This window comes from Manis javanica, chromosome 6 (assembly GCF_040802235.1).
Source record: "Manis javanica isolate MJ-LG chromosome 6, MJ_LKY, whole genome shotgun sequence".
Lineage (NCBI taxonomy): Eukaryota > Metazoa > Chordata > Mammalia > Pholidota > Manidae > Manis > Manis javanica.
In genome coordinates, this window is record NC_133161.1 from 44,810,995 (window position 1) to 44,835,725 (window position 24,731).

The 24,731-nt window shown below is 50.5% G+C and overlaps 1 protein-coding gene and 1 long non-coding RNA gene across 3 annotated transcripts in view; one reads left to right on the top strand and one right to left on the bottom strand.

The window, feature by feature from the left end:
* LOC118974165 (uncharacterized) overlaps nt 1-24,731 on the bottom strand; it is a 43,932-nt gene that overhangs the window by 5,927 nt on the left and 13,274 nt on the right. Inside the window, exons 3-4 of one of the 2 annotated variants that reach the window (XR_012132225.1) lie at nt 8,076-8,433; nt 1,405-1,526 (exon numbers count right to left, since the gene is read on the bottom strand). This is a non-coding gene — a long non-coding RNA (uncharacterized lncRNA). The remainder of the gene's footprint in view (nt 1-1,404; nt 1,527-8,075; nt 8,434-24,731) is intronic. The other variant, XR_012132226.1, reaches the window with a different exon arrangement.
* INMT (indolethylamine N-methyltransferase) lies at nt 1,065-6,638 on the top strand. The gene is made up of 3 exons (XM_073238644.1): nt 1,065-1,308; nt 2,757-2,964; nt 5,960-6,638. Exons 1-3 carry the CDS (start codon nt 1,155-1,157, stop codon nt 6,387-6,389), a joined length of 792 nt encoding a protein of 263 aa, XP_073094745.1. The 5' UTR covers nt 1,065-1,154; the 3' UTR covers nt 6,390-6,638.

Here is a 24,731-nt window from a genome sequence, read left to right on the forward strand (position 1 = left end):
AAGTCCCTAACCTCTCTCTCTGAAGTAGTGCTGCAAAATAGACGAGGGTTAGATTTACTATTTCTAAAAGAAAGTGGATTGTGTGCAGCTCTAAAGGAAGAGTGCTGCTTCTATGCAGACCATACTGGAGTAGTAAGAGACTCAATGTCTAAATTAAGAGAAAGATTAGATCAGCGAAAGCGAGAACGAGAAGCTAACCAGAGCCTGTTTGAATCCTGGTTTTCTAGATCCCCATGGCTTACAACTCTAATATCCACTTTGGCAGGACCCCTGCTTATTTCAATATTGCTCCTCACCTTAGGTCCCTGCATTTTAAATTGAGTAATAACCTTTATTAGAGAAAGAGTAAGTGCTGTGCAGGTGCTAATGCTGAGACAACAGTATCATACCCTCACACAACAAGAAGAAACCAACATTCCATGATTAGAATGTTCAGAAAAAGAAGTGGGGAATGTAGGACCCCAACCTCCCTGAGAAATAAGTTAGCCTAAGAGTAGCCATCTTGAAGCCCAAAAAGCCATTCTGATATATGACTCAGAGGGAACAACTGAAACCAGGTAACTCCTCTGGAAAAACAAGTTAATCAATCATCACTCCTGGCAGCGCTAACCTAAATGCCGACCCTACCTTGCTACACCCCCAGGACGTGGGCTGAATGCCTCAGAAAATCCTATATAACCACTTAGTTGTAAGTGCTCAGGGTCCTCATTGAGACCTGCTGCGACGGGCTGACTTGGACCCCAACTAGTTGGCTTCCGAATAAATTCCTCTTGCTTGTTGCATCAAGAAACGTCTTTGGTGAGTGATTTGGGGCGGCGCCTTCCTCAGGGGAATCCAACACATTCTTTCCCTCTCCCTGCCCCCAGCAGCACCCACACTCAGGACATCACCTCCCAGGACCTGAGCCTCTGGAATACCCAAGAGCACATTCCAGTGCTGTATTCCCACGTTCCTGGTAACGATCAGCCAGATAAACGCCAGTCAGCAGAGCTAACTCCATGATCTGGTGCCACTGGTGTGCGAGCCAAGCTCCTCCCTGAGGAGGGCCTGGTCTGCGGAGGTTATGAAACTCCCAGTGGGGAGAGGCTGGGAGAGCAGGGACAGATACAGCAAAGCTGCAGGCCTGGGGAGACACAGCAGGGTCCTCATCCAAAATGGAGAAAAAGCTGTATGCAGGAAAGGACTATGAGAAAGAATTCAACCCCCGGGACTACTTAAAGACCTACTATTCCTTTGACTCAAACACCGTGGACGAAAATGAAGTCCTCAAATTTAACCTGCAAAACCTCTTCCAAACCTTCTCTTCAGGTGAGTGGCTGGTCTCCCTCTCAGGGATACAGGGCTGCAGCTGACAGGAAGAGTTGCTGGGTGGTGGCAGGGAACCACTTCTGGGCCACTGCTCACCAAGGATGATGCAAAGGCAGCCCTGCCTGTGGACCCCCGTGGACCTCTGCTTGGTGGAGCATTGGCTTTGGAGGCCCAAAAGCTGGTCTTGAGTCTGTGAAAGTCAGCATCCATTTCTTGACCTACAAAACAGAAAGGTAATTCTCAGCCTGGGGGGCTCACCCAGGTAGGAAACCACAGAACAGCATGAGCACACTGCGTGCGCCTGCCTGTCTCTGCCTGCCTCCCCTGCGGTGGCCTTAAAGCCGGGCTTTGCAGCCTTTCCAGGCTCATGAATCCCGTGGAAAATCTCATGAAAGCTCTTGTACACACATAGATAATTTTTTACACAAAATTGGAAGTGTTCATGGATACACAAAGCCAAACCACAGGGCTCAGTTTATAAATCCCTGATCCGAGGCATCAGATTTAGGTAAACTGACAGATTATCACCAAGGTCCTGAGTGCACACAAGGGGAGACTGAGGCAGGGGAGAGAGAGGTGCCCAGCTCAGGTCGGACAGCCAGTTGGCAGCAGAGCAAGGCTAAAGACCAGTTTAAGGATCTGTGCACAGCCGAGCAGGGAGTGGGCTGTGCAACTGTAGGGGTTACTAAGTTACACAGTGAAGCTTGCCTAGTTATGTGATGGGTGCCAAGAAAGGTTTATTTATTAAGCAGCCTTCACGAAAGTACAGAGGCAAGAAAGCTTAATGCTCACAGAGAACTCTGAGAAGACTTCCTGCAATGGAGATATTGGCACAGGCCTTGAAAAATTGCACAGGTGGTTTTTAATGAAGATGCAGGAGGCAAGAAGCAAGGAGAGGGCAGTGCGCTTAGTGTTACTCTGAGGCCAAGATCCCTCCGCGCAATGCAACTTCATTTTCCTTTGCCTTCCCCGATTGGCCAAGCCAGATACGAACCCACTGGCTCCAGTCTCAGCCCTCAGCCAAGACCCTGTCCTCTACACAAGGAGTGTGTCACTTCCCCATTGCTTCAAATCCAGGGCCAGAACACTGGTGAAAATAAACCAGTTCCTACTGGGAAGGCACCCTGAAACCTGTCCAGATGTACAGAACTTGACCTACCAGGCCCCTGGGTAGCAACCCCTGAGGAGCAAGAAGGGCTTGATATGTTCTTGGCTGTACCCCACCCTCCAGCTGTCACCCACCTGAACCCCAGGTGTGTGAACCTGGTCTACACCTGCAGCCTGGGGGCTACCCAAAGGCAGGGCCAGTTCTCCTGGGTGTCACCCCACCCCCACAGATGGTAAGTTGTGGGGAAGGGTGGAGCCTAGGGGTCTTCTCCATCTACCATGGCTGGGCATGGAGTTGGGGTGCCCCCCACCACAGATCTGGCTGATGCTGTCTCCTGCAGGAGGAGTGGGGGGCGACATCCTGATTGACATTGGCACAGGCCCCACCATCTACCAGCTGCTCTCCGCCTGTGAGGCCTTCCGAGAAATCATCGCCACAGACTACACTGAGCAGAACCTCCAGGAGCTGGAGAGGTGGCTGAAGAAGGAGCCAGGGGCCTACGACTGGTCCTCAGTGGTGCAATATGTGTGTGAGCTGGAAGGAGACAGGTACCTACAGGCCACCACCCTGCCCAGATGAGGTCTCCCCACTCGCACCAAGAGAGCATGAGCCCACTGACCTGCTTCATCTGCCATCTCCCTACCTTCTTCCCGCCCCACTTGGGTCTCATCAGCCCCTACCCACCCTCACCTTTGAATGAGTCCTGCCTCAAGTTTTAGAGCTGCCTGTGTTCTTCGCTTCTGTTGCTCTGCTCTCTCTCCACTTCTTTGTATCCCAATCATGCTGCTGAACCAGTTTCAATTCTACCTCCTCCTAGAAGCCTCCCATGATTGCTCCAGCCCACATAGATCACTTTCCTCTGAAAAGTAGTTGTTCACCTTTTCCTTTACTCTAATATTGGAGAGGCACTTATCATGGAAGGACGTGGGCTTCAGGGAATCCCCCCACACTGGTCCCCTCAGCACTGTTGCCATGCCCCACAGACTTTGACCCCCCCTCAGACCTCCTCTCAGCCAGTTCACAGAGAGCAAATGCATCTACTGGAGCCCCAGGGGGGACAAGCAGGATTCTGGCCCTCATTCCACAGCTGAGGATACTGAAGCCCAGATCTGGAGAGTGACCAGGGTTTAAGATCCCTGCCACTGGGCCCTGGGGGCCTGACCTAGTTCCAGGTGGGGAAGCGTCAAGTGGGGCAGGGCTGGAGGGCCTCTGAGCACAGGGGGCTCCATGGTGGCCCAGCCACAGCTTCACTCCCTCCTGCCCTCTGTCACACAGAGCGCATGGAGGGTTCTGTCCTCTTAGGTACTGGAGACACCACAGTGAACAAGACAGTCTCCCCCCAATGGAGCTCACTTTCTAGTAGTTAAGACATCAATCAACAACTAGATAAAGAAATTCAGATATGACAATTGTTGTGAGAAAATCTTCAGCTGGCTGGGGGCCTAGGGAGAGGCAGCAGTGCTGTTAGGAAGGGAGAAATCAGTCTGCTCTTGTTGCCTGTGGGTGTTTTTTCATATGTGTAACAATAGTAGTAGCATCGTACACAGCATAACAGCAGTACCCTTTTTCAGGTTCCCAGACCAATTCCAGTGCATGTGTGCATGGTAGGGGGATCTTACCCCCCACACACACCACCAAGCAATTCCCAAACACCACCAGGGTGTCCAAGAACTCAGTTCTGATGCTATCAGCCCAGAGACAGCACCAGATTCCCCAGGTTAAGGGCTCCATCCCACAAAACTGCCCTCCACCCCCAACTCCAGATTTGGTCGCAAGCCCCAAGCAGTTCCCTGTGCTTCTGACCTACTGGCTACAGATTGGAGGACCTCCCCCTTGGGATTGATTAATTTGCTAGAGCAACTCACAGAACTCAGGAAAACACTTACGGTTACCAGTTTAATAAAGATACCATAATGGATACATGTTAACAGCCTGATGAAGAGACACATAGGGCAAGGTCCTGAATAAAGGAGCATCTATCCTGGTGGAACTTGGGGCCTGGCTCAGTGGCATGTGGAGGCTTTCTGGTTCCCCAGGCATAGAAGCTCTCTCCGACCAAGAAGCAGGATCCAACCGAGCAGGGCAGGCAGAGCAGAGAGAGAGAGAGAGAGAGAGAGAGAGAGAGGAAAAAACCTCTTCTCAGAGGTTTGGTGAGGGCTTCTCTGCCTAGTCATGATTGACTACATTATTGGCCATTGGCTGATTCAACCTCCCCGCCAGTCCAAAAGTTTCTCTTTAACACCCATTTCACCTTTAAGTCTCTGCAGTGTTTTCAGAAACTGGATGAAGACCCAATATACCTGGGCAACACATATTTGGTCCTCTGAATGACAAAATATGTTTTTCTTATGACTCATTATATCGCAGTGCATAGCCAGGGTGGCTGAAACAACAGCCATTGATTTCTCACAGTTCTGGAGGCTGGAAACCTGAGGTCAGGGTGCCGGCACAGCCAGGGTCTGGTAAGGACTCCCCTCCTGCCTTATAGACAGCCACCTCTGGCTGTGGCCTCACTGGAGGACAGCAAGCTCTCTGGCTCCTCTTATTTTAAAAGGACCCCACCCTCATGAGCTCAGGCAATCCTCCCTGCCTCGCAAAGGCCACACCTCCAGACATCACTCTGGGAGTTAGGGCTTCACTATATGAATGGAGGTGGCAGTGGGGGGACCACAGTTCAGTCCATGGCAGATGGGAAGAGAAGGCCTTTCCAAGGAGAAGCCCTCAGAGCAGCTTCCTGGGTGAAGTGAGGGAGAAAGGACGTGAAGATCTGGAGGAGAGTGTCAGAGAGAGGGCCAGCACGGGCAAAGACCCAGCCAAGGGAGAGAGCCAGCTGTGTGTCAGAGGACCTGGAGGAGGGGCCCAGTGCGTGGGGGAGACTGAAGAGGAGAGTCAGGAGTCAGGGAGGCGGCCAGTCCACACCCCCGGAGGGCCACATGAAGGCGTGCAGGCTGTGCTGTGAGTCTTGTGGCCACTAGAGGAGGAAGTGACATGGCAGGAGCCGAATGTCGGAGATGAGCACGGTTGAAAAGCCAAGACACAGGGACGAAGAATGGGGGGGGGTGTTCCTTAACAAGCACACAGCTTCTATGTGGGGTGACAAGACACTGTGTAAGCAGGCCACGGTGATGGTTGCACAACATTGTGAATGCAATTAATGCTGCTGAATTGTGCACTTAAAAGTGATTTAAGTGGCAAATTTTTTGTCATATATATTCTACAACTTAAAAAAATCTATAATGCAATATACCAAAAATTGAATTATTTTGAATTATTGAAAAGGAGAAAAGGAAGAAGGTGGAGGAAGAAGAGGAAGAAGGGGCTGGAGTAATCACATATCAAATTCACAGTCACCTACCAGCTGTGTAGCCTTGAGCCAATCACTCAACTTCCTCATCTGTGTAATGGCAGAAATCATATCTCCCTCAAAGAGTTACTGAACAGGTTAAAATAGGAGCGTTGCCAACAGAAAGCAGCCTAGATGGCAGCTAGGGTGGTGACCTGTTGTCATGATTTTAATCATCACCTGTATGACCCTCCCCAAAGGAGCAGGTGGCAGGAGAAGGAGGCCCGGCTCCGAAGTACAGTCACGCGGCTGCTGAGGTGCGATGTGACCAAGCCACATCCCCTGGGGACAGCCCAGGTGCCACCAGCCGACTGCGTGCTGTCCCTGTTGGCCTTGGAGAGCGCGTGTCCCGATGTGGACACTTACCGGGCAGCTGTGCAGGGCCTGGTCAGCCTGCTGAAGCCAGGCGGGCACCTGGTCACCGTGGTGGTCCTGCACGCCGAGAGCTACATGGTGGGCTCCAAGAATTTCTTTGGGCTCTACCTGGAGAAGGAGACGGTAGAGAAGGCCGTGGAAGAGGCCGGTTGCCAGGTGCTGAAGTGCAACTACTGCCCCAACAGCTACTCGAAGGCCTTGTGCACCAGTGATGGTATCTGCTTTGTGGTAGCCCGCAAAGGCCCCAGTGCCTGAGGCCTGCCTGGCAGCGGAGAACCTGCCCCAGAGAGGAAGTGCAGACCAGCATCTCTAGAGTGTCATTCCACAGCCCCCTAAATGCAAATGGAGCCTGAGCCCTACCCTTCAGTCTTACTACTTCGTCCCAAATTCACAGATGAAAAGCGAGGGTCTCCCCTGAGCATGGCCCAGAAGTCTGTCACCCGTCCCCCACCTTTCTTGTTCATTCTGCACTAAAGATGAGGAAAATAAAGCAGCTCAGCTGTATATTGTCCTGATTTTTGAGTTCCGCCAGAAGCCGACCCCGAGACAAGGATTTGAGGGCAAGTAGTTTATATACAAAAGATGGTCCCAGAAAACGCCAATGAGAACATGGGAAGGGAAGCAGGGAGGGCAGGCAGGCAATAAAAGGTGTGTCAGCAAGCCCATTACCACCATGGGAAACCGGACCTCGGCTGTTCTGGGAGCCTGGGGGGACAGGCACACTCCTCAGAGTCACCCCACCCAGTTAGCAGAGGCATTTGTCCACCAACTCCCGCCATCATGATTGAGTGCTGCCCCACGGGCATTATTCGGCCAGCATCTTCAGCCTCCCAGTTCATGCTCAGCAGGAAGAGAACCCCAGGAGGACTTGCCAGTGGTGCCGGTCCCTGGGAGCTGAGCCAGCAACCGAGGGGCTAGGAAGGAGGCTCCAAGAGCATCTCCAACAGACCCAGACACTCCACTGGCTGGAGGAGGGTGAGATAAGTTCTGAGCAGCCTGGCTCTTCTGCCGGAGGAATGGGACCTCAGGTTCTCAAAGCCCTGAGGTATATGCAAGATCTAGATGATTTTGAGGCCGAATTCCTATTTCCCCTTGGGTGAGAACACTGAAGTCTGGAAGGAGAGATGACTGGCTCCCAGTGGCTCAGTGAGTCAGCTGCAGAGCCAGAGCTGGAGCCTGGGTCCAGGTTATGATGGACCTCGGGGAGATGGAGCTTGCAGGGAGCAGGGTGCAAGGTAGAACCTGCAAGCTCCAGAGGGAGGCAGGGGCCTGCTCCAGCCTGTGGACTCCATGTCCCTTATTCTTCCTTCCTGAGGTCATCCCAGCCATCCTGGGCTTAGGAGAGCGAGAGGTTCCAATGTGGCTCCCCAAGAGTACCTGTGAGTCCAGGTAACTGTGGGTCTGGTGGGCAATAAAGCCTTAGGGAGTGGTCAGCTAACACAGATGCGGCAGGGCAGGCAGTCAGGCTGCTCCATCCAAGTGGCCAAAAACGTGGGCTCTCAGACCTTTGGGAAGGCCTAGGGACACGACCCTAGAAGAACCTTACAAGGCCATATGTCTCTCAAGACCTCCTTTCCTGCACAGCCAGTCAGCTCACATTCTAGTCAGCTCCCAACCCTAAGATGACATCTTTTCTCTGGGATGTGGGAGAGTCATCAGCCTTTCTACACCTAAGGCTGGCTCACATGAAGCCCCTAATGCTCTCTGCACTGTGACATAGGCCCCTCACTGAGCGCATCCCCAGTGTCCCAAATCCAGTCCATCCTCCACCAAGCAGCCTCCCAAAGCGAATGCAGTAATGCCTCTACCCCGTTGAAGCTTTGGCTGGCAGGATAAGGTCCCAACACCCAGCAGCTGACAAGACCATGCACAAACCAGCTGCTGCCTCATGTCCTGCAGCCACCCCACAGGGCTCCCTGAACCAGATGAGCGACCTCCTACCTGCATGTCCTTGCTACAACGAACCCTGTATGTCTTCTCCAACCCATGTTCCAGTTCTGAACAGCTTCCAACCAGGTGTGCAGGAAAGGGCTGTGATGGGGAGAAGAGCTGAGCCAGGACCCCTTGCACAGAGAAAAGGGAAGCCTCCATTTGCTACTATGCTAAAGTCAAGTGCTTTCCAAACTTCTTCCATTGTGTTCTCGTGGTCCCTGAACCTTATGTCAGAAGTCAGAGACAGCCAAGTCTTCCTTCTTCCATCATCAGCTGGGTCTTGGGATCCTGGCTGCAGAGATGGGGAGCTGTGAGATAGCAATGGCTTCCTATAGCCACCAGATGGCAGTACAGGACAGACAGCTGCCTGCAGAGATACAGGGAGAGATGTCAGAGGCCTCCTTATGAAAGAAAACTCAATCCTGCCACCTTTGGCCTGTTTAGGTTCAGCAGGCCTCACCCAACAGAGAGGTCATGAACCCGCCCACCCAGAGGAGCCTGGAAACGCTTGGACCAGACCCTTCCTGTGTCTGTGGGTCCCGGACACTGCATTTCAGCTAGGGCCTGGGAGACCAATGCTTTCCAAAATAATATGCATGTGAATCACCTGGGGAGCATGTTCAACTGAGTTCTGGACCTGCCGGCCTGAATCCCAACAAGCTTCCAAGTGATACTAATGCTTCTAGTCCAAGGTCCATTCTTTGAACAGCAAGGCAGTGAGGGAGGCATCTTGAATTCTGACTTTTTGCTGAATTAATGGGGCTCCTGGGCACATCTTGGAGTTGACACACCTGACTTCTCTGGCCCCTTTCTTCCAGTGAGAGGGGGAGAAGGGCCCCATCCCCTTCTGCTGCCCTGGGCACAGTGGGCTTGCTACCCTCTGGTCTTTGACAGTCTTCTCCCCAAGATGGAACACCCCTGGGGCAAAGACTTGGGGTACCCTGCAGACTCAGCAGCCCCCCAGGCTGCTCCGCGAGAATAGGTACACCTGGGGAGGCTTGCTGCTGCTGAGCCTGGACATAGTTGAGACATATAGATGCCTGCCAGCCAGCTCTTCCTGGCCATGCAGCCTTCCCACATCCCCTGCCCTTCTCCAAGCTCCTAACAGGCAGGGGGCACAGGGTGGTTTCTGTTGCAGATTTACAACTTGAGGCCCCAAAGGATACAAAGTGACTTTTACAAAGTCACTCACTTGTTTAAAAATTAATTAATTAATTAATTTGGTTGTCATTAATCTACAATTACATGAAGAATATTATGTTTACTAGGGTCCCCCCTTCACCAAAACCCCCCCAAAAACCCCATTACTGTACTGTCCATCAGTGTAGTAAGATGCTGTAGAATCACTACTTGTCTTCTCTGTGTTGCACAGCCCTCCCCATGCCCCCCTCCACATTATACATGCTAATCGTAATGCCCCCTTTCTTTTTCCCCACCCTTATCCCTCCTTTCCCTCCCTTTCTCCCCAGCCCCTTTCCCTTTGGTAACTGTCAGTCCATTCTTAGATTCTATGATTCTGCTGCTGTTTTGATCCTTCAGTCTTTCTTTATTGCTATAGTCTTTGGGTTTGAGGTGAGTCTCTTGTAAGCAGCATAGAGATGGGTCTTGCTTTTTTATCCATTCTATTATTCTGTGTCTTTTGATTGGTGCATTCAATCCATTTACATTTAGGGTGATTATTGAAAGATACATACTTATTGCCATTGCAGGCTTTAGATTCATGGTTGCCAAAGGTTCAAGGTTAGCTTCTTTAGTATCTTACTGTCTAACTTAACTCACTTATTGAGCTATTTTAAACACTGTCTGGTCATTATTTTTCTCCCTTTTTATTCCTCCTCCTCCATTCTTTATATGTTGGTTGTTTAATTCTGTGCTCTTTTGTGCTTCCTTTAACTGCTTTTGTGGGTAGTTGATTTTATTTTTTGCCTTTAGTTAGTATTTGGTTGGTCTGCTTTCTTTGCTGTGATTTTATTTTCTCTGGTGACATCTATTTAGTCTTAGGAGTGCTCCCATCTAGAGCAGTCCCTCTAAAATATCCTGTAGAGGTGGTTTGTGGGAGGCAAATTCCCTCAGCTTTTGCTTGTCTGGGAATTGTTTAATCCCTCCTTCATATTTAAATTATAGTTGTGCTGGATACAGTATCCTTGGTTCAAGGCCCTTCTGTTTCATTGCATTAAGTATATCATGCCATTCTCTTCTGGCCTGTAAGGTTTCTGTTGAGAAGTCTGATGATAGCCTGATGGGTTTTCCTTTGTAGGTGACCTTTTTCCTCTCTCTAGCTGCCTTTAAAACTCTGTCCTTGTCCTTGATCTTTGCCATTTTAATTATTATGTATCTTGGTGTTGTCCTCCTTGGGTCCTTTCTGTTGGGAGTTCTGTACACTTATGTGGTCTTATCGATTATTTCCTCCCTCAGTTTGGGGAAGTTTTTGGAAATTATTTCTTCAAAGACACTTTCTATCACTTTCTCTCTCTGTTCTTCTTCTGGTACCCCTATAATGTGGATATTGCTCCATCTGGATTGGTCACACAGTTCTCTTAATACTGTTTCATTCCTGGAGATCCTTTTATCTCTCTCTGCGTCAGCTTCTATGCATTCCTGTTCTCTGGTTTCTATTCCATCAATGGCCTCTTGCATCTTATCCATTCTGCTTATAAATCCTTCCAGACCAGAGATTGTTTCATTTCTGTAATCTCCTTCCGGACATCATCTCTTAGCTCTTGCATATTTCTCTGCAGCTCCATCAGCATGGTTATGAGCTTTATTTTTAATTCTTTTTCAGGAAGACTGGTTAGGTCTATCTCCTTCTCAGGGTTTGCCTCTGTGATCTTGGTCTGTATCAATTTCTTCTGCCTTTTCATGGTGATAGACATATTTGTGGGGAGCTAGCATGTGTGTTGGGTAAGAGAAAGTCCCTTCTTGCCAGTTTGTGGCCTTCCTCTCCTGGGAGAACAGCAGCCTCTAGCGGCTTGTGCTGGGCAGCTGCATGCAGACGGGGCCTCTGATTCTTGCCCGGCCACTATGGAGTTTAGCGTTGCAGTTGCTCTGGGCGTGGCCAGCCTCAGGCTGCTTCTCCAATATGGCAGAGCCCCGTCAGAGGGGTAACAGGCGGGAGGCTGTTTATCATGGTGAGGGGCCTCCGTGCTGCGCTGTGGGGGTTCGGGTCCCCAGAGTTCTCCGTGATTCCCAGCTGCTGGGCTAAGTGTCCTGGGGCACTTTCATCCAGCTGTGGGGTCCCTATCCCTTTAAGACTTTCAAAAAGCACTTGCTTTTCTTTGTCCCGGGTGTGCCAGCTGCGGGGACCCGCTCACAGGTCTTACTGCCCTGTTTCCCTAGTTTCCAGCACCCCACGCATGCAGTGTGTCTGCGCTCTGATGTGGATGGCTGGGACTGGGTGTTTAGCAGTCCTGGGCTCCCTCTTCCTCCCCACTCTGACTCCTCTCCTCCTGCCTGGAGCTGGGGTGAGGGGCGCTCGGGTCCCGCCGGGCCGCGGCTTGTATCTTACCCCCTTCGCAAGGTGCTGGGTTCTCACGTGTGTGGATGTGGTCTGGCTGTTGTCCTGTACCTTCTGGTCTCTGTTTTAGGATTAGTTGTATTTGTTGTATTTTCAAAAATATATGTGGTTTTGGGAGGAGATTTCTGTTGTTCTACTCACGCCGTCATCTTGGTTCTTCTTCCCAAAGTCACTCACTTTTAACACTCCAAGCTCCAGTGTGACATTGAAGGCTACACAAGGGGCTTAGGCCTGAGTTCTCATTCTGGATATGCATTAGAATCGCCCAGGGAACTGTAAACATCCTGCAGCCTCGATGTATTAGATCATACAGCTGGAGTTACCCCACCCAACTGTATTAGAGCCTTCTGGGGGATACCCGGGCTGCAGTATTTCAGAAGGTTCTCCTGACAACTTAAACTGTAGCCAAGACTGAGTACTAGGGGCTGTGGCTAGTGCCTCTGAAATGTTATTTAGCTCAGGAACCACTTGGGGGCCTGTTAAAAATGCAGATTCTGGTTTGTTAGGTCTGAGGTGGGCTGAGAATCTGCATTTCTAACCTGATCCCAGGTGGTGCCTGTGCTGCTGATCTAAATAAACACAGTGTGGATAAGGAGAGTACAGAGGGGGTGCCTGCCACCCACGTTCCCCAGCCTGGGCACCACACTAATTGCAGAAGGGGGATCAAGGAACACAGTAAAGTGGTTCAAGCAGAGACTAATGACCCCTAATGAAAGGCCTTCTGGATCATCAGAGACAGATCTCCATATTCTGCCTCTACTAATATGTCATTGACAGCATCCAAGAATCACTTATTCCTTCTAGAAAGTCATCCATAGAGTAACTGTATTTTGGCCCAACTTGCTCCCCTGCTCTCCTGACCACAGTGTCCAGCTGCCTCCCCCTGCGTGGCCTGTGGCTTGTCTAACTTAACAAGTCCAAAGGCAAACTCCCCATCCCCCATACTGCTCTCCCTCCCACGGTCCCATCTGGGTGAGAAATCCTACACTTGGGTCCATACCCTCACCCCCCAACGCTCCTCCCTCTAGCACCCTTGATGCCCACCCTGTCTCACACAGGCCTCTTGAAGTTACCCCCTAAACAGTCTCAAATCCATGCAGCTGTTCCCATTCCCCATTGCTGCCCCAGCTCCGGCTGTATGATCTTCGCCTCAGTTCTATGATGGTTTCCTGACTGGCCCCTGGCCTCTGTGTCCACCACTTTGTGCCTGTTTCCACCTTCTCTTCCAGCCAACAAGCCCTTTGGAGCACAGTGGGTCTTCACCATGTGCAGGGCCTGCCACACAGGGGGTGTCTGACAAACGCTGACTGCCCAAAGGAGTGAGCCACTCACCAACCTGTTCTCATCGTAAATGGTTCCCAGGGGTCATTAAACACCCATTTTTGCATCTCTGTGAGGTGAGGGCAGTGTGATACCCCCTGACTTACCCCTCCCCCAGTGGCCAGGAAGGGCGGCAGAGTGTCCCAGGAGAGAACCTCAGTGCATAGAAGGCAGTATGTCCATACAATAGCATGGCATTCAGCGCTAAAAAATAACGATCCCTCAAGCCACGACAGACAGGGAAGAAACTTAAATCACATCAAGAAGTGAAAGAAGCCAATTTGAAAGTCTGCATACTGTATGGTTCCGCTGTATGGCATTCTGGAAAAGTCAAAACTACGGAGACAGTAAAAGAATCAATATTTGCTGGGGTTGGGGAAAGGGAGGGATAAACACGATGAGCACAGGATTTTCAGGGCAGTGAAACTACTCTGTCTGATACTATAATGGTGGATGCATGTCATTACATACATTTGTTGAAACCCATAGAATGCACAAAGCCAAGAGTGAACTGTGATGCAAACTGCGGCCTTCGGGTGATAATGATGAATAGATATAGATTCATTGATTGCAACAAATGTACTCCTCTGGCGGGGGTGCTGATAGTGGAGGAGGCCATGGAAATGTAAGGGGTATATGGGAATTCTCTGTGTTTCTGTTCAATTTCACTGTGAACCTAAAGCTGCTCTAAAAAATTAAGTCTATTTTTTCAAAACAATGCTTGTACACTGGAACTTACTTCCTCTTTGCTGCTCTTGGGAAGTCTGCTGCTAGCATGTGGAAAAAAGCTCAGGAGGCTCTCTGGATACTGAGCACCATGTCAAGCTTACTGCCCAGCTGACACCAAGTCAACTGCCAGACACATGAGTGAGGGCTTTGCAAACCATCAGCACAGTTAGATGCCAGATGAGTGCAGAGAGGTGCTGGGCAAGGGGGTGAGGGCACGGGGAGGGGCAGTGGGGAGGGGCTGACAGTCCTGGCAGGGGGGCCAGTGTGATCCAAGGCAGCTAGCTGGAAGTGGGGTGGGAGTGGCATGCCTGGATCAGGGAGTCTGGGCAGCTGGTGGGTGCAGGCTCAGCGGATGGGAGGCTGGAGAAGCAGAATAGATCTAAATAAACAGGGTCTCTCATGCCAGGACTCCTGATGCCTCTTCCTTGGGAAAGGGGGTGCCAGGAGCCAGGCAGGGTGAGATGCTCCCCTGTCTGTGGAGGAGGGAGGGGCAAGTTATTAGGAACATGGAAAACTTTCTGATGGAGGTGGCAAGGACTGGCCTGGGCCTGGGTAAGCAGGCAAGACTTGTGTGCAGCAGGAAGGGGGCACGGGGGCATTCCCAGGGGCACGTGGCCTGGAAATACTATGCAGATGCTGACACTCCTGTGGGAGAGGCTAGCCCGGCTGACACCCCACGGACCAGCGTGGCTACAGACGAGAGTGCACATCTGTAAATAAGTGAGAAATCCATTTCCTGCTGCTATTAGGCGACTCAATACACTGAAAAGAAAGCAATGTGTCTTTCTTTGTAATAATTTCTGGATCTGAGAAAGATGTCGGCTGTCAATTCTGCAGGCCAGCAAAACACCCACCCTACCTCTCCCCTGGAGATATAATGGCCATTTTAGACCTCAAAAGGCATTAACTGTTTGTTGTTCCTTCAACACCACAGAGAAGCAAATCTTTTCATCCGCAGCAGCAAAGGCAGAAAGCTTCTGGAACCCCAGTAAGACTTTCAGATGTGACTACCTTGCTGTGGAGGTGGGGGCGGGAAGGTGTGACGGGGACGCTAACGTCACTGGGAAGAAGGCACCATGGATGCACCTGCTCACTTCCACTCTTCCCAGGAGATGGCAGGCTAGGGGAGTGAGTTCCGGGACAGGCAGGCCCTTGAAGAGCATGGAGTCGGCCACCCAATTCATGGATGGAAAAGGCTGGGACACCGAGGAGGGAGCAGCCCCAGGGCATGAGGCTTGGTGATAACCATGCACAGCAGAGTTTTAGCCAGCAGCCAGGAACCCTGGATTTCAGGCCCAGCTGGCCTCTCCTCGGCTGCGGGGCCGTGGATGCCAGGCCCTCCCTGATATGCAAGTGGTCAAAGGGACGCGTTGCATGGGATCTCCTTCCGGGGCCTGAGGCCTCCTCCTCTCCACCTCAGTGCTTCTCCCACACAAAGGAAGTCTTTGTTCTCATCCAAGGCTCTGGCAGGAGAAGTGGGTATGTGCAAAGGATGGCAGGAGGGCCAGGTACTGAAGGCTGGAGCAGTGGGGTCACAGGGCAAGACTGAGACCTTCCCCAACACCCAGCACAATGCCTGGCACATAATAGGTGCTTAATAAATAACTGCTGAATGGTTCAAAGTATCCCCATTTACAGATGTGGGAGCTGAAGCTCAGACAGGTGAAGCAACCTGTCTAGGGCCACCCAGTAAGTAAGTAGCAGGCTGGGATTCCACTTGGCTGCACCATCACACCCACAAAGGGAGAAAGGGTGGTGGTGAGTGCAGCTGACTCACTTGCCTGGTGCTCAGATGACCCTCTGTAGGGGCCAGGAAGGTGGTTTCCTGAATCTGCCTAGCTACACAGAGAGACAGACAAAACAGACCTGGGTTTGAATCAGATCATAAAAATCGCTCCCTTTAGGGTCTTGTGAGGATTAAGAGAGGCTGCTGGGCCAGGCGCACAGACAAGGGGCGCTCTCTTTCCCGGGACAGTGCTGGGTCTGGGTAAGGACTGGGGTGCAGGAGGCAGAGTCCTGCAGGCAGATCTTGTCTGCCTTTCAGAAGTGCCTCCTGCTTCCCCAACCTGCCCCCTGCTGCCACGGAAGGAAATACCTATCAGCAGTGCCCTGTGCAATTTCCAGCCTAGAGAACTGCACTGCAGGACAGACCCTGAGGGCCCAGCGTGCCCCTGAAGCCCTTCACTCACCTTCCCTGCAAAGATGAAGGGAGGCAGAACCCACAGGAAGCGGTTGGGCTCAGCCTGGGCCAAACTTAACGTCCTGGGCAAGTCCAAGAGCAGGCGAGTAGATACCCGCTGGAGATCAGAATCCCCCTCAGGCCCAGCCCTCACCCCAGAGGGCTTTGTAAATAATGCCTGGAGTAATTAAAAAGAGACCATGCACTCCCCCTGCTCCTACCTCTGAGGAGGGATATTCATCTGCAAATAAACCAAATTCAGCGATTTGCCTGACTCCGGCTCTCAGGCTGCCAGTGAGCTGCCAGACATCTTGAAGATAGATGGCTGTGGACCAGAGTGTGGTTATGCTCATAGGCCACTCCAGGGCAGCTGTGCTCTCACACTCCAGGCCCAGTGGGAAAGGGGTTATATGGACAGTGAGGCCCCCATTCATGGGTCATGCTTCTGTTGGGGGTGGGGGGACTCTCTATGGGCTACTCAGTGGGTCTCAAGTCTCCAGAAACCTCAGCTTACATTTGGGGAATAGGAAGAGAGCTTTGGCTGATCTCTGCTGCAGGAAGAGGTGCTGCCATCAAATGGTTGGGCATGGTGTAACAATGTAAAAAGGCTTCAAAAAGACAAAAAAATGGCTATGCACATTTCAGGTGGAATCACATTATGCAACATAAAAATGCCAACAGACACCAGGCGGAACCCTGCTTCTAGATAGCTGAGAACCCATCTGAAGTTCCAAATTTATCACCCCTCAGCAGCCATCAGATACCAGTGCCATGATAGGAGCTCATGACTCATCTGAATCTAAGCACCTCCAGAAGGCCATCTCCTAACACCATCACACCAGGGCCAAGGGCTTCACTGTATGAACTGGGGGGGAAACAACCACTCGGGCCACAGCCGAGTGAACTACCCTTCCTTAGTGTCTCGTATCAGACTTCTCCAAGACAGTAAATGTAAGCCTGGCTGTGAGGTCAGGGCCATCTCTCCTCCTCAAATCCATCATTCTGTCCCCAGAGGCTAGAGGCAACCCCTAGCTGCTCCCAGGGCCCGTCTCTTCCTCAGTGGGAAGCCTCTTGTCCACATTGGCCCCAGTGCAGGGCCCAGCTCCCAGCGTAGGGCTGGGGATGGGGGAAAAGGACTGGAAAGGAAGCTCCGGTCCACACTGGAGCTGGTTTCTGTGGCACTGGATGTCCCCGCCAAGGGCTCACACGAAGGGAAGACAAAAGGAAAGGGGCACGTGGTTTTCCAAGCAAAGGGCTGAACAAAAAGCTCTTTGTGGAACAAAACAAAGTGCCACCCCTACCTGGGCCTCCAGAAGGAGCCTGAACCACTAAGAAGCTGGTGTCCTTCCCACCCCCAACCTGCAGGTGGCAGAAGCAACACAGGCCAGAGCTCACCTGCCATGAGTGAGCGTGCACCACGGCCATAGAACCTGAGTGGGGTGCAACGACAGGGCTGAGCCCCGCTGGCAACAGGCAGAGAACGGAGGCCCAGAGAGGTCCCGGAGCTGGTTAGGGTAGAGCTAATGTGGAATTTGAGGCTCCTCTCCAGTTCCTGCTGCCTTGCTCCACTAAGTAAGAAAATGACAACAGAAAACAACTGAGGACTGCTGGTCCAATGGGGCCCGAACATCTAGGAAGCGTCAACGAGTGCTGAATGTGGGATGAATAGATGGAGGGAGGGACAGAGGGACGGAGAAAGGTATGAAGAGCAGTTGTATGGAAGGATGGGGGGATGGGCACTCATCTGAAATATTCTGAGTAGGGTCAGGACATGTGTTATATGCTCTCATCTTGAAACTGAACAGAAAGCATGAGAGCTGAGAGAGAGTCCATGAACACCTGCTCATTTAATTTAAGGCAGTGTAAGACATGGTCCAGAGTGTGGCCTCAGGAGCCAGCCTGGATTGAAATCACTACTGTATGACCTGCTAGCTGGGTGATGCTGGGAAAGTTATTAAACCTCCCTGAGTCTCGATTTTCTCATTTGTAAAATGTGGATAATGAGAGTATCAACTCAAGGGGTGGTTGCGAGAATTAAATGAGATTACTTATGTATAGTGCTTAACACAGTGCTTGGCATATAAAAAGACCTAAAAAATAATACCACTGGCTATTACTATAAATGATTAATTTCTTGTCCACTTACCATGCACTGTTCCTTATTTGTAATTGTAAGACTACAGTGGCAACCCTTCAGTAACCCCACCTCACTCAGCATAAAAGCCAATGGCCTTATGATAACCCACAGGACGTCTTATGACCTTGCCTGATTTCTTTTCTGGCCTCATCTTCTTCCTCTCTCCCTGTGATTGCTCTGCTCTTGCCACACAATGCCTCAGATATGGCAGGCATGTTCCTGCCTTAGGCCCTTGCCACCCGCTCCCCGCCAGGCTCTTCCCCAGAGAATCTCATGGCTCACTCCCTCACCTCCTTAAAATCTGCTCAAATGTTCCCTTCTCAGGGAGGCCTTCCCTCACCCCCTTTTAAATTGTACCATCTAGCCCCATCCATGGCTGTCTCATCTTCCTCCCCTGCCCAGTGCACCCTGTGGCACCCATCTCTGTGTGACTTACTTCCCACTTGACTTAATCATCCTGTTTGTCGCCTGCCTCCCACAGCAGAATTCCAGACCTGTGAGGGCAGCGATCTGATCTGCATCCCTTCTGTTCCCCAGTGCTACAGCGGTACCTGGCACGGAGAAGGCACTCAATGAACAGTAGTTGAATGACTAAATAAGTGTCATGGGGATGTGCCAGGCCTTACTGCTTATGTCCAAAATCCCAGTGATCCAAGGTGAAAGGAGAAGATAACTGTCCAAACAGAGGTAGAAATAGTTCTTAGGGGAGCCTGAAGAAGGCATTGTGGAGGAGGTGGACTTTGCCTTGAGCCTTGGTTGGGGGAAGAATATGCTTGGGTGTAGTGGGGGAGGGGGACATTCCAAGCTGTGGGTGGATAATAGCCAAGGACCCTGCAGAGAAGAGGGGCTGGGGATCTGGAGCACACAGGGGTTTCCTGAAGCAGGTCAGTCCCTGGGTAGGGCAGAAAGGTGGTACATGTGATCCGGAGGCCACAAACCAGATTTTTGCATCGGGGGAGGGTGTGAGGACAGAGATAGCCCTGGGAAGTCCCACCCAAGTCAGGCAGCCAGACCTGGAGGAGGTATAAGGAGCCTTCTCATCAAAGCTGTGGCAAGGATGGATTGCTTTCAGTGAGGAGGCTCAGAAATGAACACTACTGCCTGCCCCCTTCTGCACTTCTCCTTAACTCGGCATTCTCAGCCCACACTGGAACTCAAGGGGGAAGGCAGGAAGCCCGCTGGGGTGCTTGCAGCCCTTCACTCTAGATGAATTACACCCCAAGTGGCTCCCACGCACCCTGCGTGGCAGGACACCGCCCCCTCGAAGCAGGGAGCAGAGGAGGCTTCTGACTGGGAGGAGCCCTGGCTGTCACGGCCAATCCCCGCACAGCTCCCACAGGTCTGAGATTGACAGGGCTGTGGGCGGAGCAGAGGGGAAGCCTGGAAAGAGCCTTGGAACTGGAGTCAGGTGGTAGTTTCCGGGTTTAGAACCTGGCCCTGCCACTTACTGGTGCTAGCAACACATTCAAAGTCTCTGAGCCTCATCTTCCACATAGGGGAGAAAACCTGCCTGGGCTGGGCCAGCTGGACTCATAAAAATCTGGGGTAGGTGAGGACCTGGGGACTGTAGATGCTACCCTGGGACACCCTCACAGAGTCCATGAACACGGAAAAGCAGAGAAAGCTGGTGTTGGGGTGGAGAGACCGTGGTGCACTCAGGGAGGCTGGGGGAGGCAACTTACATTTTTGGTGGGTTTTCCAAATACAGACCTTTCCTCCACTGAATTTACTGGCCTCGAGTTCTCTGAGATACCCCATGTCCTTTATAGTAAATTATCTTTTTTCTCAATCTGTTTTGAGAGGATTTCAATTGTGTCGTAGGTTGTGTTTCCAGAGGCCACAGCAATCTCCCCCAGCCCACAAGCTCTTTTGCAGTGGGCCTTGCCTCTCCCTCTGCACCAACAGATTAAGTCTATTTCCCCTCCCACGGCCCTGTGACTGGTTTAGCCAATGGAATGAGGCATCAGTGATATTCTAGGGCTTTGAGGTACAGGCATTAAGAAGACCGGGCAGCTTTTCCTTGTGTATTCTGCCACATAAAAAAACATTACTTCCCTGAAACCACCATGCTGGGAGGAAGCCTGAGCTAAGCCATTTGGAGAGGGCCCAGAGAGATGCCTGCTGTCCAGGCCCCAGAGAGATGCCATCCAGGGCCCAGCTGGTCCAGCCATCCTCGCCCAGGCTCTGGGCATGTGGAGAAGAAGCCTTCTTCAATGTTCCAGCCCCAGCGGAGGGGCTCCATCGGGCCCTCCCCCAGTTGCAGAAGCATGAGTAAACAAATGATTGTTGTTGGAACCATTATATTTTGGGGTAGTCTGTCACACAAGAATAGATAGCTGAAAAAAATTCCAGCAAAAGACTACTCCCATCTCCTTAGCTCAGGTAGTGACAGTTCTGGGAGTGATGGACACCCCATTAGGGTGAGACCCCATGAGCTGAGGAGGCCTTGGGTTCAGGTTAAGCCTTGTCTCAGATTGGCTGTGTGATTCTATTGTTCTAAGTGTCAGAAACACCTCACTCATTCTGCACCCGACCCAGGCCCTGTCAGCATGGTTCCCAGACCAGTCCAGTGATCTGGAACCTCACAGAACAACTTTCTCTGAGCCACATTATTCTTCTCTTTCTTTAGCAGTGTCTTTACTAAGACCCTACTCATTCAATGAGCATTTTCTCTACAAATGGTCCAACCATATGAAAATATGCTCAGCCTCATGAGTAATCAGGGAAATGCAAATTAAAGCGAGAATGAGATGCACCTTCCTGTTTATCAGGTTGGCAAGTGAAGATTAATCAAAACTGCTGTAGACAGGTGTCGAGGGGTCTCAGGTGCTGGCAAGCAAGCAGTCTGGAGGGCAGCTCTGCAGCATCTATTAAAATAGAAAATGTTTGTGCCTTCCAATGTAGCAGCCCCACTTCTGAGTCTGTACCCCAGGGAAATACTTGCACATGTTACACAAAGAGGCATGTGCAGAAGTGTTCTCTGCAGCATTGTCAACAGCTGTGAAACTCTGGAAATGAACCACACCTCCAACAGGAGCAGTGTACCCAGCTCTGGTACACAGGGCAGCTGTTCCGATATATGGCATTTTATTCCACATTTATGTCACAGCGGAGATGACCTACATAAGTGACACACAGCACAAAATTTCTGGCACTAAAAGCCCTCTAAGACATATTGTTAGTGTGAAAGGGCCTTGTACAGTATGATACTTGTGTGAACAACCTCACGAAAAACAGAAATACACAAATTTACTGTAAATGCGAATTTTAAGGCGTGAAAAGGAGGTCGGGAAACTGATAAAGTGTTCTCTGGGAAGGCTGATGGTATTGGGAGGGCCAAGGGAGTGTTTATCCTTCTTATTTTCATTCTCTAATAATGCTAATGTATTTGGGTGTTTCTTACGTTATTAAACATAATTTTTAAAATAGGTATTTATAAATGCCCACAGGTGCTTCTAAGTTGTTGTGGGCAGCTGAGAAGAGTCCAGGCTGGGAAGAGAGCAAAGGCTGGCGTCTGAGGCTCAGATGTGGGCAGTTGTGGGAGCACAGGAGTGGGGAGATCCCTGGGGGCTGGAATGGCCTAGGAAGGCCGCCTAAAGGAGGGACCCCCCTCTAAAGACTGGTGAGACCTGTGTGATGCTGAGGAGGAGGAGCTGTCCAAGCAAATTCTAGGTGCCCAGCCGCTGGGGAGCTCTGTGGGGACCTTCTGGCCCAGATAGGAAATGGGATTGGATAACCCCAGAGGGTATGTCCTGCCCCCTCCTCCCCTGTGCTCTGGCTTTTAAGGCTGATGAGTCCTAGTTGCTCTGCCTGTGAGGCTATGGGGCCAGAGATCAGGACAGCAAAGATGTAGGGCTTGACATGTCCCCATGGCTCAAGCCTCAGTACCACGTGCACACATACACAGACATGCACGTATACACAGACGTGGACACTACCGCACCTCCTACTCCCCAGGAAGACTTCCTATTCATCTGCATGTCCCCTTGTTGATTCACCTGTTCATTAGCATATTTTTATTAGTTCATTCATTCACTTCCTGCCCATCCAATAATGAATGAGAACTCCCTATGTGCCTATGGGCCTAGCACTCCCCCTCAGCACCCTGCCCTCCTTTAGAAGCCTGTTCCTGGAGCTGGAAGGCCCTCAGAGTTCATCTGGTCCAAACTTCATCCGTTTCACAGAGAAGAGCAGGAGAGTGACTTGCCAGGGTTGCACAGAGAGGCAGGGCCAGACCTGGGATGAGGAAGGTCCCCCACTCAGCCCACCTCCAGTTTCTGCCATCCTTATCTGCCTTTCCAATCCGTAACCCAGCACCCACACTGCACCTGTGCCCAGAGATCAAAACGTTCTGGCTCAACAAATGGTGGAATAAATAAATAAATGAGTGATGATGAAGTAAAAAATAGGCAATGCTGGATTTCTCTTCGAAGAGAAAGGGGAAGAGAGAAGCTGTCTTCCCCATGCATGTAAAAGTGGATCTCTGCCCTCCTCTTCAGCCTGAATCCCCGGGGGCGGGCCATGTGCATGGGGCTGGGGAGGGGAAGGGTTGGGTGGAGGATGTGTTTGAGCTTCAGGTCTGCATGTTCACTGAGTCAGTGTGTGCACATCTTGGGAGGTGAACAGACCTTGACTTTCAGGAACTTAGGCAAAGGCAGCAGTTCCCAAACTCAGTGCATCAGAACCTCAGAGACTGAAAAACCATGCTGACTTTCTTATTCAGAAGGTCTGGGTGGGGCTGGGAGTTTGTATTTCTAAGAGCCCAGTAATGCTGATGCTGTTATGGGGCAGCAGTGGTCTTGTCCTAGCTCAGAATCTCCCAGGAGGCTCTGAAACCACCCAGTGCCCAGGCTGCTGCCCTGACCAATTTCATCAGAATCTCTGGAGAACAGACCAGGCAGCGGAGCTCCTTATACTTCACCAAGTTGAAGGACTGGTATTTTCTCCTTCTTATAGTCAATCAATTGTAGATGAACACTTTTGAGAAATACAATAGAAATAGATTTTTGCAGAAAAAATGAAATGAACCATTAATATACACAAAATATATGTTCACCTTTTTCTTGTTAAATTCAGCAAGCATAAAACTGTTCTCTCAATTGCCATAAAAGCTTCCATATGCTTACTCTCAATTTCTGCACTTATTGCACACTAGTAGCCAAAAGTTTACAAACACAAACTGATGAAGCATCCACAGACACCTCTCTGAGTAGCCTTAGGCAAGAGCCCCTCGTCACCTCTCAGGGTCAGTCACAGCCAGACAAAGATGACCAATAGCTTAACCCTACCTTCCTCTGAGGAATCAGCAGTCTTACCTCTCTGTATGTCTACAATTCTCAAATCCAGATGAGCAGCAAATCCTCTTTTCCATGTCTACAGGGTCTGTCTTTGTAAGGGTCAGATTTGGAGGGTTTTCTGAAATATTTTTTAGAACAGGGCTACTGGTAACCCTCCTACACCATTGGTCAAATGTAAATTAGTTCAACCATGTGGAAAACAATATGGAGGTTCCTCAAAAAATGAAAAATAGAAATACCATTTGACCTAGGAATTGCACTCCTAGGAATTTACCAGAAGAAAAGAAGATCCCTGATTCAAATAGACATATGCACCCCTATGTTTATCACAGCACTATTTACAATAGCCAAGATATGGAAGCAACCTAAATGTCCATCAGTAGATGAATGGATAAAGAAGATGTGGTACATATACACAATGGAATACTATTCAGTCATAAAAAGAAAACAAATCCTCCCATTTACAACAACATGGATGAAGCTAGAGGGTATTATGCTCAGAAAAAATAAGCCAGGTGAAGAAAGACAAGTACCAAATGATTTCACTCATTTGTAGAGTATAGCAACAAAGCAAAACTGAAGCAACAAAACAGCAGCAGACTCACAGACTTCCAAGAAGGGACTATCTGTTACAAAGGGAAGAAGGCGTAGGGGAAGGTGGGGGCAGGGGGAAGGAGAGAGAAGGGGATGAAGGGGCAGTGACTAACACACATAATGTAGGTGGGTCATGGGGAATGCAGTATAGCCCAGAGAAGACAAGTAATGATTCTGTAGCATCTTACCACACTGATGGACAGTGACTGCAATGGGATGTAGGGGGGATCTCAATAATATGGTGAATGTTGTAACCACAATGTTGCTCATGTGAAACCTTCATAAGATTGTATATCAATAGTACCTTAATAAAAAAAAAGTACTACTACTGGGAAAATCACTAAGAGGAAGCTCATTGAGAAAAACACTGTTTCCTTGCAGTTAGATGCCTGGTTAGGAAGCCAGTAGTTCTGAGTGCTGGTTTTAAATCTGTCATCAACTAGCTAAGGGGCAAATAATATTTCTCTGGGTGTCGCTTTTCCCTGCCTGTGAACTGGGCAGCAAGGCATCTCGGCTCTGCAATGTCATCACTGTGGTTCCAGTGATCTGAAAAATGCATATTGCCCCAGAGATTCAGTCCTCGATGGCTGGATGGAAACCGTGGTGAGACCCTCTTGGAAAAAATTCCCCAGTTCAAGAGTCAACACAGCTAAGATGTGATTAAGCTGACGGCTGCTGTCCTTCCCCAGGTGAATCCAGTGCCAAACTTGCTAACCTGAGTTGTGTTTGCCTTTTCCCAAAGGCCATCTGTTGATTCTGTGACATCCAGATCCATGATCAGGTCACAGCCATGGACAGAGAAATGAATTAGAAGAAGCAATGCAGCCTCTCACTTAGACGGACTTAAGTTCCAGCTCTGACAGGGGTCTGAGCAAACCCGTCCCCTCTCTGGACC